General features: G+C 43.6%; 1 protein-coding gene across 1 annotated transcript in view; it reads right to left on the bottom strand.

The window, feature by feature from the left end:
• The window catches only part of NBAS (NBAS subunit of NRZ tethering complex), a 248,103-nt gene that overhangs the window by 116,148 nt on the left and 117,099 nt on the right, over positions 1 to 14,856 (bottom strand). Inside the window, exons 30-34 of the mRNA XM_037035490.1 lie at positions 13,645 to 13,874; positions 10,971 to 11,083; positions 5,790 to 5,972; positions 3,236 to 3,393; positions 2,194 to 2,283 (exon numbers count right to left, since the gene is read on the bottom strand). Of these exons, the coding sequence (XP_036891385.1) occupies positions 2,194 to 2,283; positions 3,236 to 3,393; positions 5,790 to 5,972; positions 10,971 to 11,083; positions 13,645 to 13,874 (774 nt within the window). The remainder of the gene's footprint in view (positions 1 to 2,193; positions 2,284 to 3,235; positions 3,394 to 5,789; positions 5,973 to 10,970; positions 11,084 to 13,644; positions 13,875 to 14,856) is intronic.

Genomic DNA, 14,856 nt, shown 5'->3' with positions numbered 1-14,856 from the left:
TTCCAACTCTAATTAGATTTATCTGGGGAAAACACCATTGGCTAAGTGATATAACTAATACTAGCTAAACAAAATGTTAATATAGTCTAAGTGGTAGAATACTGTTACATCTAAAAAACCTAATAACCAGCATTAATAAGAAACTGGAAAACTGTAATTTTGGTAGTTTTTCACAATGCATTTTATTCTATTTATAAACAAATATCTTGTTCACAGGGATAACAGCCAATATCTGCACCCTTGTAGGCTACCCTCGTCCTAACACAAAGCTACTTACTGCAGAGCAATTACACCTTATCTTTGCTGGGTGTATAAATAACAATCATTATTTCCATAACTTAGCAACAAAAGTCTGGAACATTAAGCAGATTACCCATGCAGTCAGCTCTCATTTATGAGTTGTAATTTAATGTGGGAATTGTATTTGTTAATGGGTGACAAGAGCATCTCGCAGCTAGGCGCTGTATTTTAATCTCATATAGCAGCTGTAACATTCTGAAGTGTGCTCCGTGAGTCAAGGCCACGATCTACACCCAGAGGTCTGGTTAGCACTTCAGGAGATGCAGATTTATTGCCACTGCGGAAAAAGGATGAAGGAAAACAGGAAAGCCTTGAAGGAAGGAGCTACAGAAGGGAGGCGAGACCATTTTGAAAGGATTCCTTTCCCCCGCTAAGCAGAACAGGTAGAGGACTGTGGGTCTCCTTCATTTATAAAGAGATTCTAATGCAGCAACACGTGCCCATTCGTGGTAGCCCAGTGTGTCCTACTGCAAAGAAGCCACCAAGCAGTCAGGCCGACACTTTCCAATTCACTGTAGGAACAGGAAATAGGAAACCCAAAAGTCACCAGGCTTTTGGGGGATTTCATAAAGCAGGGTGGGGATTCAGAGCAAGCTCTGGAGCTGAGCTTGGCTGACACGCTGGGCAGGTGTGCACTCACCAGAGAAAGGGCACACCCCTCACTGCGGCCAAAACACAGCAGGAGCCTGGGCACCACACTACGTGTGAATGGGTTAAATAGGGGGCACCTTTTACTTTTAGGCCAAAATCTACTTTCTAATTCAGTTTTACCCCAGAGCCGTTTCATGCAGTGGGCATTTCCAATGGAGCTTCCTGGAACATTATTCTTTACTATGGGGCGAGCAGCCTCTGAGAGAACACAGGGACAAATGCCCTGCTCCCAGCCCCCACATACCACCACCCACAACCCTCCCACGCTGGCACAGCGACGTGAGAACGCCTGCGGACACGAAGAAGAAGGAGCCATGAGAGGACTCACGGAACACTCTACCAAGGAAATGATACTGTGGATGGGATGACCAGAGTGCAAGGTAAGGAGGGCAGTGTAGGCAGGGAGAAAAGTCTAACACCACAGATGGGAAGAATGTCTTCAGGGAATGGTGGTGAGTTCAGCATGACTGGAACCCGGCACATGTCCGCAAGACAAGAAAAGAGATGAAGAGACAGACAAAGTGCAGGATGTGGCTGGACAAGTAGGAAAGGCTCAGAGGCTCAAAAGATGTAAGACTTGGCCCCGGCTGGTGTGGCTCAGTGGACTGAGCACTGGCCTGCAAACCAAGGGCTCACTGGTTTGATTCCTGGTCAGGGCATGTGCCTGGGTTGTGGGCCAGGTCCCCAGTTGGGGGCACACAAGGGGCAACCATACATTGATGTTTCGCTTCCTCTCTTTCTCTCTCCCTTCCCCTCTGTCTAAAAAATAAATAAACCTTTAAAAAATATGTAAGACTTGGAAGAAAAAGACCTCACCAAAAGGAGGTCTTAAAAGATGGAAAAACTTGCCAACTCCTGAACACAGAACACACACAGCTGGTAACAGCACTTCCAGGGCTAAGCAGGAGGCTGCCCAAAGAAAGGTGCGCTCGTGTGCGACGCAAAGAAAGGTGCGACGTGTACGTGATGGTGCAGCACCGTTCAGAGATGCTAAAGCCGAGAACTAATGCCAGTCAACACCAGGTGGATCAACTGTCACATACGCACACTACAACTAACTTCTAACGCAACAAATGACTGTGCTGCATACTTCACACCCAAAACAAGTTTAAAAGAAACATGGTCTCCACAGACATAAAGAAAAACACACACACACAGTTTCTCCTCCATCAGGTCCGGTGAACCCACTTCATTCCACTCCCAGCCACCTCTCACACGCTCCCCTCCCTGCCACTCCCTCACCTCTTGCACTGTTTTACCAAGTGCAGGCGGACCACTGGCACTCTCTCCTGGCTCCCGGTGGATCTGGATATTCACTCTTTGATAAAGAATCTGAAAGGAGAACATGACACACTATGAAGAAACTCTCGTTTTAAACTTGCCTCTCTTCACATCGTAGGCTAGAAATGTAACACTACTCTCTGGAGGAAACAGTGACTGTTCCCTACTGAAGAGTTTGGGGAACAGGACCTGGGGCATCAGAAAGAGCTTCACGAGAGGGTGACAGGCTGTGCAACACACCCAACAAACAGGGCACTGAGTGAGTAGGACAGGCGGGTGCAAATTCCAGCATCGTTCCCCGTAGTTAACAGTGTTTCCCCAGCAAGAGCAGGGCTTCTCCCTTCCACAGGTCCAGCCTGTGAGTTTTAGGAAATTGAGCACCTCCCCAGCCAGACCCTACCCGCCTGCCATTTCCAAAAGGCCTAGAGGCACAGGTGGCAAACACAAGGCCCACAGGCTGAATCGGCCCTCCACCTTGTTTTGTCCAGCCCAGTGCCTTATTCCTTGCCCAGCTCCTTGCCCCTGGTTAAGGGGTAGTTACATTTACACAGCCCTAAAATTACATCCAGCCCTTTGAAGGCAACTGTGAGGCTGATGTGGCCCCCCGTGAAAGTGAGTCTGACACCCCTGCAGTGTAAGGGATCCAGCTACCGCTGGCAGTAAATTCCCTTTGAATTTACTCTGAATGTATTTTACATGACCATTTCTTATATGTTTTATTCTTGACAACACTAAGTTTTCCTATTACATTCAATAATTTATTTCCTAATATTCTATTTTTCGCATATCTGCTTTGTACTCTTTCTTCCTTACTATAATAAAGCAAAAAAACACTATTGTATATTCTGGGATCTCTAAATTCCTTTTCACATGAGTAACAAGATATTTTTCTTCCATAAATTAAATTTCCTCTACTATTTTTTTAAATGACCACACCCTCGGACCCACACGCCCACCCAAACGCATCGCATCGGCTCAGTCTCACTCTATCACGGGCTCTCACCTCCGTCTGCAGGGAGCTGCTGGCAGCCAAAAGAGGTTCGATGTTGCCGGGCGGGCAGTGCGTCAAGGCAAAAGCCATGAGCTCTTGCCGAGTGGCCAGGTCCTGGTACCCTTCTGATTGTCCCAACTGGCTACACACACCCCAACTTTTAGAATAACCTGCAGAATTGACCAAAAAAAAAACCAACAAATGATCTCCCGCCTAACAGAATTTCCATGCCTTCCTGCTCCAGTTTTGCGTTGCCAAAGCAAAATCATAGTCATTAGCAAGGCCTAGTTTTATAGATAATTTTATAACCAGAGACACGTAAGGATCTAGGGTAGAAAAGAAGTGTTATGCTGGTTTATTATTTGCACATGTGTGCCTGATAAACTCTGCTGCACTTCAGATTACCTGAATGATGGAAACCCACTGAGCTTCGACACTGAGTAAAAAACTGGACGACTAAATACAAACCTAGGGCTTTGGCCAAAACCTGCTACACACACCTGTGTGAGCTTCAGGAAGCTCCATGTATCACACTTCCTTTACTACTACAAGGAGACAATAATAATAACGATGCCTTCATGGCTGGTTTGTTGAAAGGACTAAGTAACACTGGTATTCATTAAAAGACTTTGTAAACTGCAAAGTGCTAGAAAAAGATAAATTATTCTCCACACAACACAGAACCATTCACTTTATAGACGACGACAGAGATCCAAGGGCCGTACCAAGAATGCAGTTGGCCTGACTCCTAGTGAAAACCTCTTCCCTACACAACTTCACGCTGCGATTTCTTAAAGCACACAGTGGAACCTTGGTTCGATCGGGAAGGCTTTTTGAGAAGCAATCTGTTTGAAAACCGGCTCTCCTTTGTCGGTCAGCTGGGAGACGCGGGGCTGACCACACAGGCGTCGGCACGACAGGGGTGTGTGTCGAGAACCGACATTCTGTTCTTTGTTTGACAGTCGAGACACTTTTTTCATTGAAGAACGGTCAAGAACCAAAATGTTCGAGATGGGAGACAATGAGAACTGAGATTTGACTGTACTTTTTATTCTTATTCTAAGGAGTTCCAGTTTGAAAGTAGGGCTTTTTTTCCCCCTAAGTATAAAGGCCTCAGTCTAAAATAATTTCTTTAAATATATAAAGTAAAAACTAATCCAGGTACCACCATTAACAGGAATAACATTATTACATAGCTCTCTAAATAAACAATTTTAGAGTAATATGTTTTTCCAGAAGACCATAATTATTTTCAACATAATGTTGCAAAATCACGTGACTATAACAGAACACAGCTTTTATGAAAACAATTTTCTACTGCTGAGTTTGTAAACCAGTGCATGTTTTCCCCGAGGTTTAGATATTTTCATGCAGCACTGACAAGTCTCTGTCCTTAACTGTGTGTACTCCGGCCCCTCTGAGCCCTGCTCGCCCAGGCCCACACCCAGGCCCAGGCCCTGCTGAGCCTGCAGAGTCCGTTTAGAGAGAATCTCCCGCCCCTCGAACTGAACACCTCTGATATCCGATCAAACTCCTCAGCCCTTGCCCTTGACATCTGACCCCCCGGGCCTGCCCTCAGCAACATCCTGTTGCATCGGCTGAGCAAGGATGCCACGCCACCCCGACGTCCCTGTGCTCCGTGCTGTGTTCACAGCGCTCTGTCGTCCACCGACCCCCACGCTCTGTTCCTCAGCCATAAGCCCCCAGCTGTCTTTCCCACATTCAGAGTTCAGCGCGACCTCTCCCCCTACTGCAACAGTCCTAACAGCTATCGAAAAGGTGCCGAATAAAGTCTTTCTTACCATTTTTAACAAGTACCAGAACAATATATTCTTTAACAGCACACACACAAAACGTGCACACCTCCACGAACCAGCATGAAGTGAGGCAACCCACTGTTCACCGCTCACTGCGAAGGCACAGCCAGTGGGTGAAAACACGTGCTTGGCACCGGGCAGTCGGAAACAGCTACAGCAAGTAGATCGTTTAGTACCGAGCCCAGGATAAGATGGTATCGCTTCCTCCCACTGGGGAATGTGTCATGTTTTTTAATAGAGAAATTATTCTACAATCAAATCTGCTTATGCTCCAGAGAGCTAAATCAGAATTTCAATATAGACAACTTTAGGGCTACAAACTACTTCCAAATTTCTCCATTTTTGTTTAAAAAGCACTATGCCATCGTCTAAAAAAATGGAAGTGTTGCCTATACAGTCACAAATTGTAGATACTTCAAAAATTTAAATTTTCTTTTACATAACAAAGACATCAAAAGGCATTCAATATTTTACATAAAATTGTTCTTAAACTTATAAGGCGGTTTTAATAGGAAATGGAAAGCAACCAGAATCTCAGGTAAAATACAACCCCGGAATCCATTATTACATAACATGTATGAGCAAGTGGCGGACATACTCACCAGCGCTCATAAAGCGCTTTTCAAGTCTTACGAACACACTGTGGCTAGCTGATTCCAGTCAGGCCAGCTGATTCCAGACCAGGCCTTTCCCATTTTGCATCATGCACAGGGGACATGAACAAGGTGCTAAGTGGTTGTCTACTTCACCTGCGGCCATCAGCTCCTGACAGTGCACACTGGCTGCTTTGTAGTCATGGAAACGGAGTGCTTGCTCAACCAGAAGCATCAGAACCTGTCCACGCCTTTCGTCAGGGTCTTCACCTATAAACAGGTACAAATGACTAATGATTTTTGACAGCAGCAATTCATAAAAGAGCTCAGTAACATCATCTTTTAAAATAATTAAAAAAATAAAAAGTAAAGATTTTAGCCTGATTTTTAAAAAGTGCAGGACAAAAGGTCACAGCAACTTTCACCTCCCAGTCTACTTACCACTCACTGAATCAGATCTCAGGCTCCTAAGCCTGATCGATGACTAATAAATAGCACTCCCAGACCACCCATTCCAACCTGAGCAGGTGAAGGCAAAGTTTTCCTCCCAACAAGGACTTTGAACTTTTTTGCTAAAAAAATTTCATATTTGTATTCTGCCCTTTGAAGTTTCCATTTCTAGTCACCATTTAAAGTGACAAATATAAGGAGGGAAAATTTTAAATACAAAGTAAAATAGACATAATTTTTTAAATTTGCCAATAATACTAATCTTTTATTTATCATAGCGAACATCCAGACTCTAAGAAAAATATGCCAAATTCAGCTCATGTTATTGGAAATTTCTTATTTTCCCAAGAACACTCTTAGAAGTCAGCTTGGATGCCACTTCCTTCTTTGACATTTCCTCACTTTCTTCATATAAAACACATGGGTTAGATGTCCCTCTCCCATGTCCCTTCACTCTTCACTCACTGGCTGCCAATGTACGGCCATTACGTGGTTAACAATCTCCACCTTCCGACAGAATTCCAGCCCCTGGAGGACAGGGGCTGCCTCCTCGCTGAAGTCCCAATACCCAGCACAAGTCATGTGCATAGTCGAGGCTCAAACAAGTATCCTCAGTGACATGAGCATTCACTTCGAAATGTAGTCTTCAATTTTAAGACAAATAATTCAAAGTTATGATAAGGACAATGTGTATGTCTGATGAAAACAGGATAGGATAGGACTGGATAGGTAGAATAAAATAAAATGTCCCCATGAATCTTCCCTCTGTGCTTCAAAGGTTTAAATAAAATCCAAGCTAAGTATTGGCCCAAGACGGTCTAAAAACTTCTTTTCAAAAGAGCAGATAAGGCATTAAGACCCGCCACATTACGAGAACACACTTGGGCCGCAGAAACACTCACCAGCGGACACAAAACAGGCCGCCCCACTGCGTGCCGCTTTGACACTCGGGCTGCTCTAAGCTGAAGGCATCAAGACCCAGCTGACTCAGAAGAGCTTTCCCCTCCCCCTACCTGCCAGGAGGAATTTAGCTAGGTGGCCTGTACCAGGAAGAGAGCAACGATCAGAGATCACTTTTGCATCAGAAGGACTACATGCACGGCAGGAGGATGACCAAACATCCACTCTTCCTGTACGCTGCCGTCCTCCCCACGGAGGCCCTGAGCCCCGCCCGCTTCCCGTTCACTCAGGATAGTAAATGCCCCCACCGCCTGACCGCCGTCGAATCTCACGTCTTTACAGGTCCTGTAGGTATGAAACTACGGTTGTTTTTCTCCTGTTATCTTTTTATGTCAAATTCATTATTAGACAAACCAAACAATCTAGANACAGTCGCACTGCAAAGAAAGACATTCTGAATAAAGACCTGGGACTGGGAGCTTTGCCAACAGGTGTCATGACCTTCCAAACGTGAAGCAACCAAACACAATGAAAACTGGGGCAGCCTCCAGTTTCAGCGTTAAAATTATTGTTGCTTCTGAATAAATGAGGTACAATGTGAGGCTCTGCTGTCACCGCACGTCTGAAACAGCGAATGCACTGGCTTTCTGCAGCTAGCAGAAGGTGTCACATTCTCAAGTGCCATGTCAGGCCTTCGGGAAAATTTTACAAAAGATAGTATCTATCTTTAAAAGCTCACATACTTCCTGTTACACCTGTCCCCACCTCACCTCACCCCACCTAATCAACCTACGTTCCATACCTCCGTTTCCTATCTCCATGAACATCATGATGCCCAGAGTGGGGCACAGGAGCCCTCAAAGTGATCACAATGTGTGAACTCCTCTCCAGAAACAGACCCAGTGCTCTCACTTAGGCTAACTGTGAGACGATCAAACGTGCTCATCACACCGAGTCATGCTCTGAGGTCATCAGGAACACTTAGAATAAAGGAAGAAAAAAGCTGCTAGCTAAAGAGCACCATGGATATGCTAGGAAGGATAAGGTCCATGTAGGCTGCAATCTTTAAGAGGCAGGGCACAACCTGCCTCTTAAAGGGGTAGTCTTGGCCCTGAGAAATGCGACAGTAACAATCTCCATGAAAGGAAAGGGCACTAAATGGATAGGATGTTGACCCAGGCGCCCTTAACCTACAAGGCAGAACAGGGACTGTTACCCTCAAGGGAAGTAACTAAGGCACAGAAAGGTAAGTACTTCAGCCAAGGCCACTGAAAAATGATGGGACCCGAACTCAACACAGCCCCTTAAATGTTTTTCACACTTTCAATCCTTGATCCATCCCTAAATCCATAATTGTATCCCATACATCCATGTTCTTCCAAAACTTCCCCTACATAGGTATGAGGAGGCCCAGGGGTTGGCAAGATAAAGGAGAGAGGGGTGGTTTTAATTTGGAAAGGGATCTGTTTATAGGTGAGTCTTTATTATGATTGGATTTCAAACCTACAAAAAACATTTCAAGAATAGTATAAGGAGTTGCTTTATACTTTCTGCCAAGATTAACCAAGGGTTAGTAATTCGCTCTATCCAAACGTGTACACACCCCCCAAACATAGGCATACCCCCACACACATACACACACACAAATATAAATATATACACGTATGCATCTATTTTTTTCTGAACCATTTGAAAATAAGTTGCAAGTATCAGGCCCTCTTCTTCCAAGATACTTTAGTGTGCACTGGGCTACTTCAACACGGCTACTTATGCCCCTGCTGGTACAGTAATCCTACTGCGGACTTATCTCTGAAATATCAGGCAGATTAGACTTCCTACTTCACCAGCACAAGACCCCAGATCTACTTTCTGGACCTGGTGCCGAGTGCCGAAACCTACGAGTGCTGAGCAAGCGCCAAGTGGTGAAACCCTCTTTTTCTTGTCAGAATGCAACGAGTCCGGGGTTTGACAAGTTCTGAGCCCATGAGGAGCAAGGTATCACTGTAATTGTAACTTAGCTAGTACCACCGGTCTTCTCCTGGTGAGAAGCAGTAACTCTCAAAGGGAAGGCAAAGAAGGCTTTAAAATAAAGTGACAAAATGAACTATTCTCCACAGGTGACAATAAAACATCTGGACCACGAATCCTGAAATGTCAGGTTACTTTGTCCTGTATCACCGACGAATACAAAACAGCTTAAGCTTAAAGTGCACCTGGGGCATAAACACAACAAACAGTATCCGAAGGAAAGAGTCCATCTCCTCACTCAGAAGATGCTCTGACCGTCATCCCAACAGAAACTCCAGGTCAGTCCCTGAGGCTGGAAAGGCAACAAGACAGCAAAGCAAATGCCTTCCTTCAGACCCTCCCAAATCGGGAAATGCTCAGGAGCCACAGCAGGACTGCGAGTTTGGCTGCGGACAGGCGGACAGGCACACCCATCAGCTGCTGGGCAAACACTGCCGGCAAAACACTGCTAGTAGATAGAGAGCCACGGAAACCAGAGCGAATTTAGTATTTCAAAATTCAGTGCATCTGGGGAACTGCAAGGAATTTTTCACTGCATCCATCTGGTTGGATTATATAACCAGCTAAAATATGGACACACACACACGGGCGAAGCTACAATCACCTGCACGAGTGAGCGCTAAGCAGGGCAAGAGTGTCACAGTCCTCTGGACTCTCCTGTGTCTGCAAACTTCAATTAAAATATAAATGTTACTGGGAAGGCTGTTAATAATTAAAAGATATCTGAGAATCAACTGAACATGCTTTTTTAAAAAGTCCAATAAAAGCTTCACAATTTTAAGAAGCTCTCAGCTCAAAAATTATATGAATGGCATAACTAAATGGAATTTCTCAGTGATTCAACAATCACCTTAAATAAACTTCTTTAAGAAGCTTCAGGATATTTGCAATCATGTGCAAAGTATTTCCAAACAATGAAACTCCAGGTAACAGTAATGCCATCTTTTCAGATCTAATGAACCTGTCTGACAAGAACTTTAATTTTCAGTCAATCTGCAATGGAAAGACGCATGGAAACACACCTTTCCTACAATGTCTGCTGAGACCCATCTGACGCAAACACTGCAGAGGACAGACACCAAGAAACCTAAAACAAACATCTTTGTCCAAAGGTACTGGAAATTAAATAAAAAAGAGGAAAGACAATTGGTGAAAATTTACCAAAGCCCAGAGACATGGGAGGAATTCAGCTACATCTTCCTGTCCCCAATTCTAAGCATTTCCACAATCAAGGACAAGGCTGGGAGATCACATCACAGCCAGGCCAGCTCACTGCCATGAACTAAGCCACCCTCTTCCTCAGGGCACTGAGGTCCAGGGTCTGAGCAACAGAAACCATCCCTCCCACCTGCCAGGCAAGGGCTGGGGCACTGGGACAGGCCACCGTACTCCCAGCACAAAGCAGACAATGACGTCACTTGGGTTTGGCTCGTACTTACCTGACATTCACATTTAGGTAAAAGACCTTGAGCAATGTTAAGATATTGCTAATAAGTAAATTCTGAACAGGAACTTCCTGCTATTCCCTCTTTTAAAATAACATATCAACTTAATTAAAAATGCTCTACAGTAATAATAAAAAAACTATTTTCATTTATAGTTACATCTAAACCTACGCAACTGAAACAAATTGTATCCGAAACCGATGTAGCTCTGAAGTGCTCATCCATAATCCCCAATTTCTATTTTTGTCTTTATCCCAGAGGCTCCCTGATGGTACCAATGTTATTTCTTCCAATGTCATACCTGTGAATTTCAAGAATAAAATTGTGATAAAATGTTGGTTTTCTCTTCTGGGGGGGTGAGGAAGTCCACTTAAATTTCATTTAAAAAAATGACGGGATCTGTGGCTAATGGATGAAATAACCAAAGGTACTCTTTACTTTAGAAAACTAAAAAGAAATGCTGGAAGATTGATAAAACGTATGGGAACAGTGCAACGCTAAGCAAATAATTCACCTTGCAAAGGCAGGATCTTGACCCCAAACTCTTCAAGGTGTCCCAGGGCCTGGATGAGATCCAGCTCCTCCTGAATGGCAGGAGGTCTATCTGTTATCAGCTGTAAGCAGCACCTGAGAGAAAGGAGATGGTTTTTTAAAGCAGTAACATATGCCTGAGAGCAACAAGAGATCTGACACATTTATCTAAAACCAACCACTTTCCACGGCTTCTGCAGATGCTTCCTGTTATCTCCCTTAATCCTTAAGAGAGATAGGCCTGTGAGATAGGCAAATACCATCATTTGCTCCGTAAGGAAGCCAGAACTGAAGCTCAGAGCGGTGAACTCTGCGGGGGTTACGCTGACAGGCACGGTACCGCAGCAGGACGAAAGAGATCAGAAAGGATAAAAACATAGATGGGATGCAGATAACTTCCAGCTACTATAGCAAAAACAGAAATGTCTTGATTTAGCCATTTTATCTCCCCCCAACCTGAAAAAAAATAACCTAACAAATTTCAGGAGACATTTTCCTCATCAAAAAGGAAGAAGCAGCTGGTAATTCAGTGCTGAGCTAAGTGCAGGAGAAAGTGATTGGCTAACCTAAGTGTAATCCACAAATATTTTAATTAACAAGTAAGGTTACTTTCTAAAAGGCGCGTGTAGAACACTGGGACAGAAGACTAGACCACGAGAGCTGATCAATGCTGAAGTCACGTACTATCAGCGAGGGCCCCCCAGGCCACAGTGCGCACCCTGTCTGACTGAGTGACAGACAGGCCTTGCCTGCTCTTCCAGAGTAACAGGGCTGAGAGCAGACTGGGACGAACATATGAGGCTGATTCACAGAAAGCTCTGTAGCACCTACCAAAATTCTAGCTGCATTTTCCTTTGAACCCAGGAAATCCTGTTTGAGAAATGTATATAGCTAGGCTCAGGCATGCTCAAACACAATTAGGAATGTTCACTACCACAGCGCTTTTAAAATAAAAGAAGATACACTAAATCGGGGGCTAATAAATTCTATAAAAGTCAGTAATGGAGTACTGTACAACCATCAGAAAAGATACAACAAACCAATATGTACTCATATGGAAAAATCTTCAATATAGGTAGGAAACGAAAACAACAAAATACACAAAGGTACATACACGTAGTCAACACTTATTTGTGACTGAAGAAAGAAGAGGACAACATTTAATATTGTGGAAGGAAAATGATCAGAAAAATAGTTGAGAGATGAAGTCAGAGAAACAAAGAGTGAAGAGAGAGGCACTGTCATATGTGTGTGTGTGTGTGTGTGTGTGTGTGTGTGTGTATATATGTATATTTGCATTTATATATATTTGTATTGTTTGACTATTTTATCTTGTAATGTAGTGCTTCCTCAATAAGAAATACTAGGTAATACACAAGAATGTGCGGGCTATTTTCTATATGTAATGCAACTGTGAACATTTAAATATATCCAGGCTCACAGGTCTCAATCAGTTTGGTGCCACATTACGTTAATACGGTATCTCTTTAAAATTAAGGCGTGTCCTTGTGGCAGAAGAGGGGTGGAGTGAAGGGGAAACACAGGAAGGGCAGTTTTTGAAATGATCCCTGAGAACACTTGCCAAAAAGATGTTGGTCAAGTTACTCCCAGTTATTTGGTGTTTTCATCATTTGAAATGCAATCCCTTGGGACAGAATAAAAAATTTACTATTTAAACAACTTTGCCAAATTCAAAAACATGGTTTGAGAAAACATGGTTATCTCAGTGGTAAGATATCACTGAAAAAAGTTACCTTTAAGTTTTGCTAGAGTTGAAACAACTAGTCATTTGGGGGAAAAACAAATCTAACTAGGTTCCCCAATCATTACGTCAAAATAAATTCCAAATGGGCCTAAAATTTCAGTGTAAAATTAAAACCATCAAAGTAGTAAGAAACAATATGGAAAACTATTTTAATGGTCTTGGGAACTAAGGGCCTCACAAAGGAAGATACAAAAGAATGAAACCATAAGAGTAAAAAGTAACAATCAATTTTTTCAAAAAATTTTAACAGCAATTTAAAAGATAAATCATACATAATAAAAAATTGGCAACACAGTTAAAATATTTAAGACTGGCAAAGGGAAAATGTCCCTACGTAACAAAAGCTCCTAAGAACCAATAGTAAAAAGATGACCACTGCTCTTCCAGTTTGACAGGCAGGAGAACTATATTCACAGTCCAGAAATTTCCACCCCGAAGGGAATTCTGAACTTTGTCACCTAATCAGATCTGATGTCCCTGAACAGAGTGGAAACCACATGAGGGATACAGACGTCCCCTGAATGTGCTGGGAACTGCCAGAACTGGGGTTCCCAGGCCGTCACCCAAACCTTTCCCCACAGAAGAGGGGCACACAACCTTACAGATAATCGGCAAGAATGACCACGGGAAAGCGTGCTGAGGAAGAACGGTCCCAAAGAAGCTGAAAATATTCCTAACATAATTCAGCTTTCTTTTCTCTATTCAAGGACTAAGTGTGCCCATACAGCACAGTCAGCTGTATGACTGATACAACTATGATAGCTGTACTTGATAGTTGTACATAGTCATACAACTATGACTATGATAAGGTACTCTGTGAGCTCAAGAATAAAACTGGAAACTGAGTCGGTGCCCCCTGGCGGCCACCCTCCCCGTCTGGAGGAACACCCACCTGGCCAGGTCCATGCAGCTGTCTGTGAGGCTGGTGGAGGAGTTGAAGTACTCTCGGCTGGCGGCCAGCACCAAGTCGGTGCTCCTGCCGTAGTGGACCCTGTACAGGGCTCCACCCCTCTGGGCGGCGCCTGCCGGGGGGCCGTCGGGCCCCGAGTGGCAGTGCATCATCTGCCCCGCCAGGCGGATGTTCTCAAGGCGACTGGAGCACAGGAGGCTTTCTGCAAATATCTGGGCGGAACAAGAACCTAGAGTTAGTGCTTTCAACGGGACGTTCAGGTTCTCGACCAAAGGAAGGCTCTGTATTTGAATGAAGTAAATTAAAAACACATCCAGGCTGGAGGCAGCAGACGCACAAGGCCGTGAGTGCACGGAAGGACAACGAAGCACACTTTAAAATGGTTAGTTTTATGTTATGTAAATGTCACCTCAATTAAAAAATCCCCCTTCTAGAAAGAATAATTTAACTCAACAAGACAATATTAAACATAATATTTTGTGTTATAATGAATACTGAAGTAAACTATCTAAAGTTCATTCTCATTAAAAACAGGATCTATCACCCTGGCTGGTGTGGCCCAGTGGATTGAGCACTGGCCTGCAAACCAAAAAAGATCATGGGTTGGATTCCCAGGAAGGGCAGGTGCCTGGGTTGTGGGCCAGGTTCCCAGTAGGGGGTGCTCAAGAGGCAACCACACACTGATGTTTCTCTCCATCTCTTTCTCTCTCCCCTCTCCTCTAAAATAAATACAATCTTTAAAAAACAAAACAGGGTCTACCAGACATCCTGTCCTATGCTCAACAAAGCCACTCTACTTAAACTACTTAACAGCCACTTCCGTTTTTTAAAATAAAAATTTGAACATAATACACATAATTCATGACTGCTTAAAGCAACTGGATTCAATTTTGTAGCCAACCTGCAAATACGACACTTATACCTAGCCATTAAAATTAAAATATACCGTGTAACACTGAGCTTTTCCCAGTCTGCACATTTCAAACTATTTAAATAAAACAATAACCACTGATAAAGGTTACTGATGCAAATATCACCATATGTGACTAGGCAACTAACAGAATCAATTAATATAAGTTTTTTCTATAATTAGGATTATTTATTTCAGAAAAGAATTAAATGAAGAGAGCCTTTTAAACCTACACTGATAAGAGCAATACAGAATCAGAACAGGAACTTCCCTAAGAATGCTCT

Source organism: Sturnira hondurensis, unplaced genomic scaffold (genome assembly GCF_014824575.4).
Source record: "Sturnira hondurensis isolate 20B ecotype Veracruz unplaced genomic scaffold, ASM1482457v3 Scaffold0022319, whole genome shotgun sequence".
Lineage (NCBI taxonomy): Eukaryota > Metazoa > Chordata > Mammalia > Chiroptera > Phyllostomidae > Sturnira > Sturnira hondurensis.
Note: the sequence above shows the minus strand (reverse complement) of the source record. Positions and strands in the feature narration are given on the sequence as shown.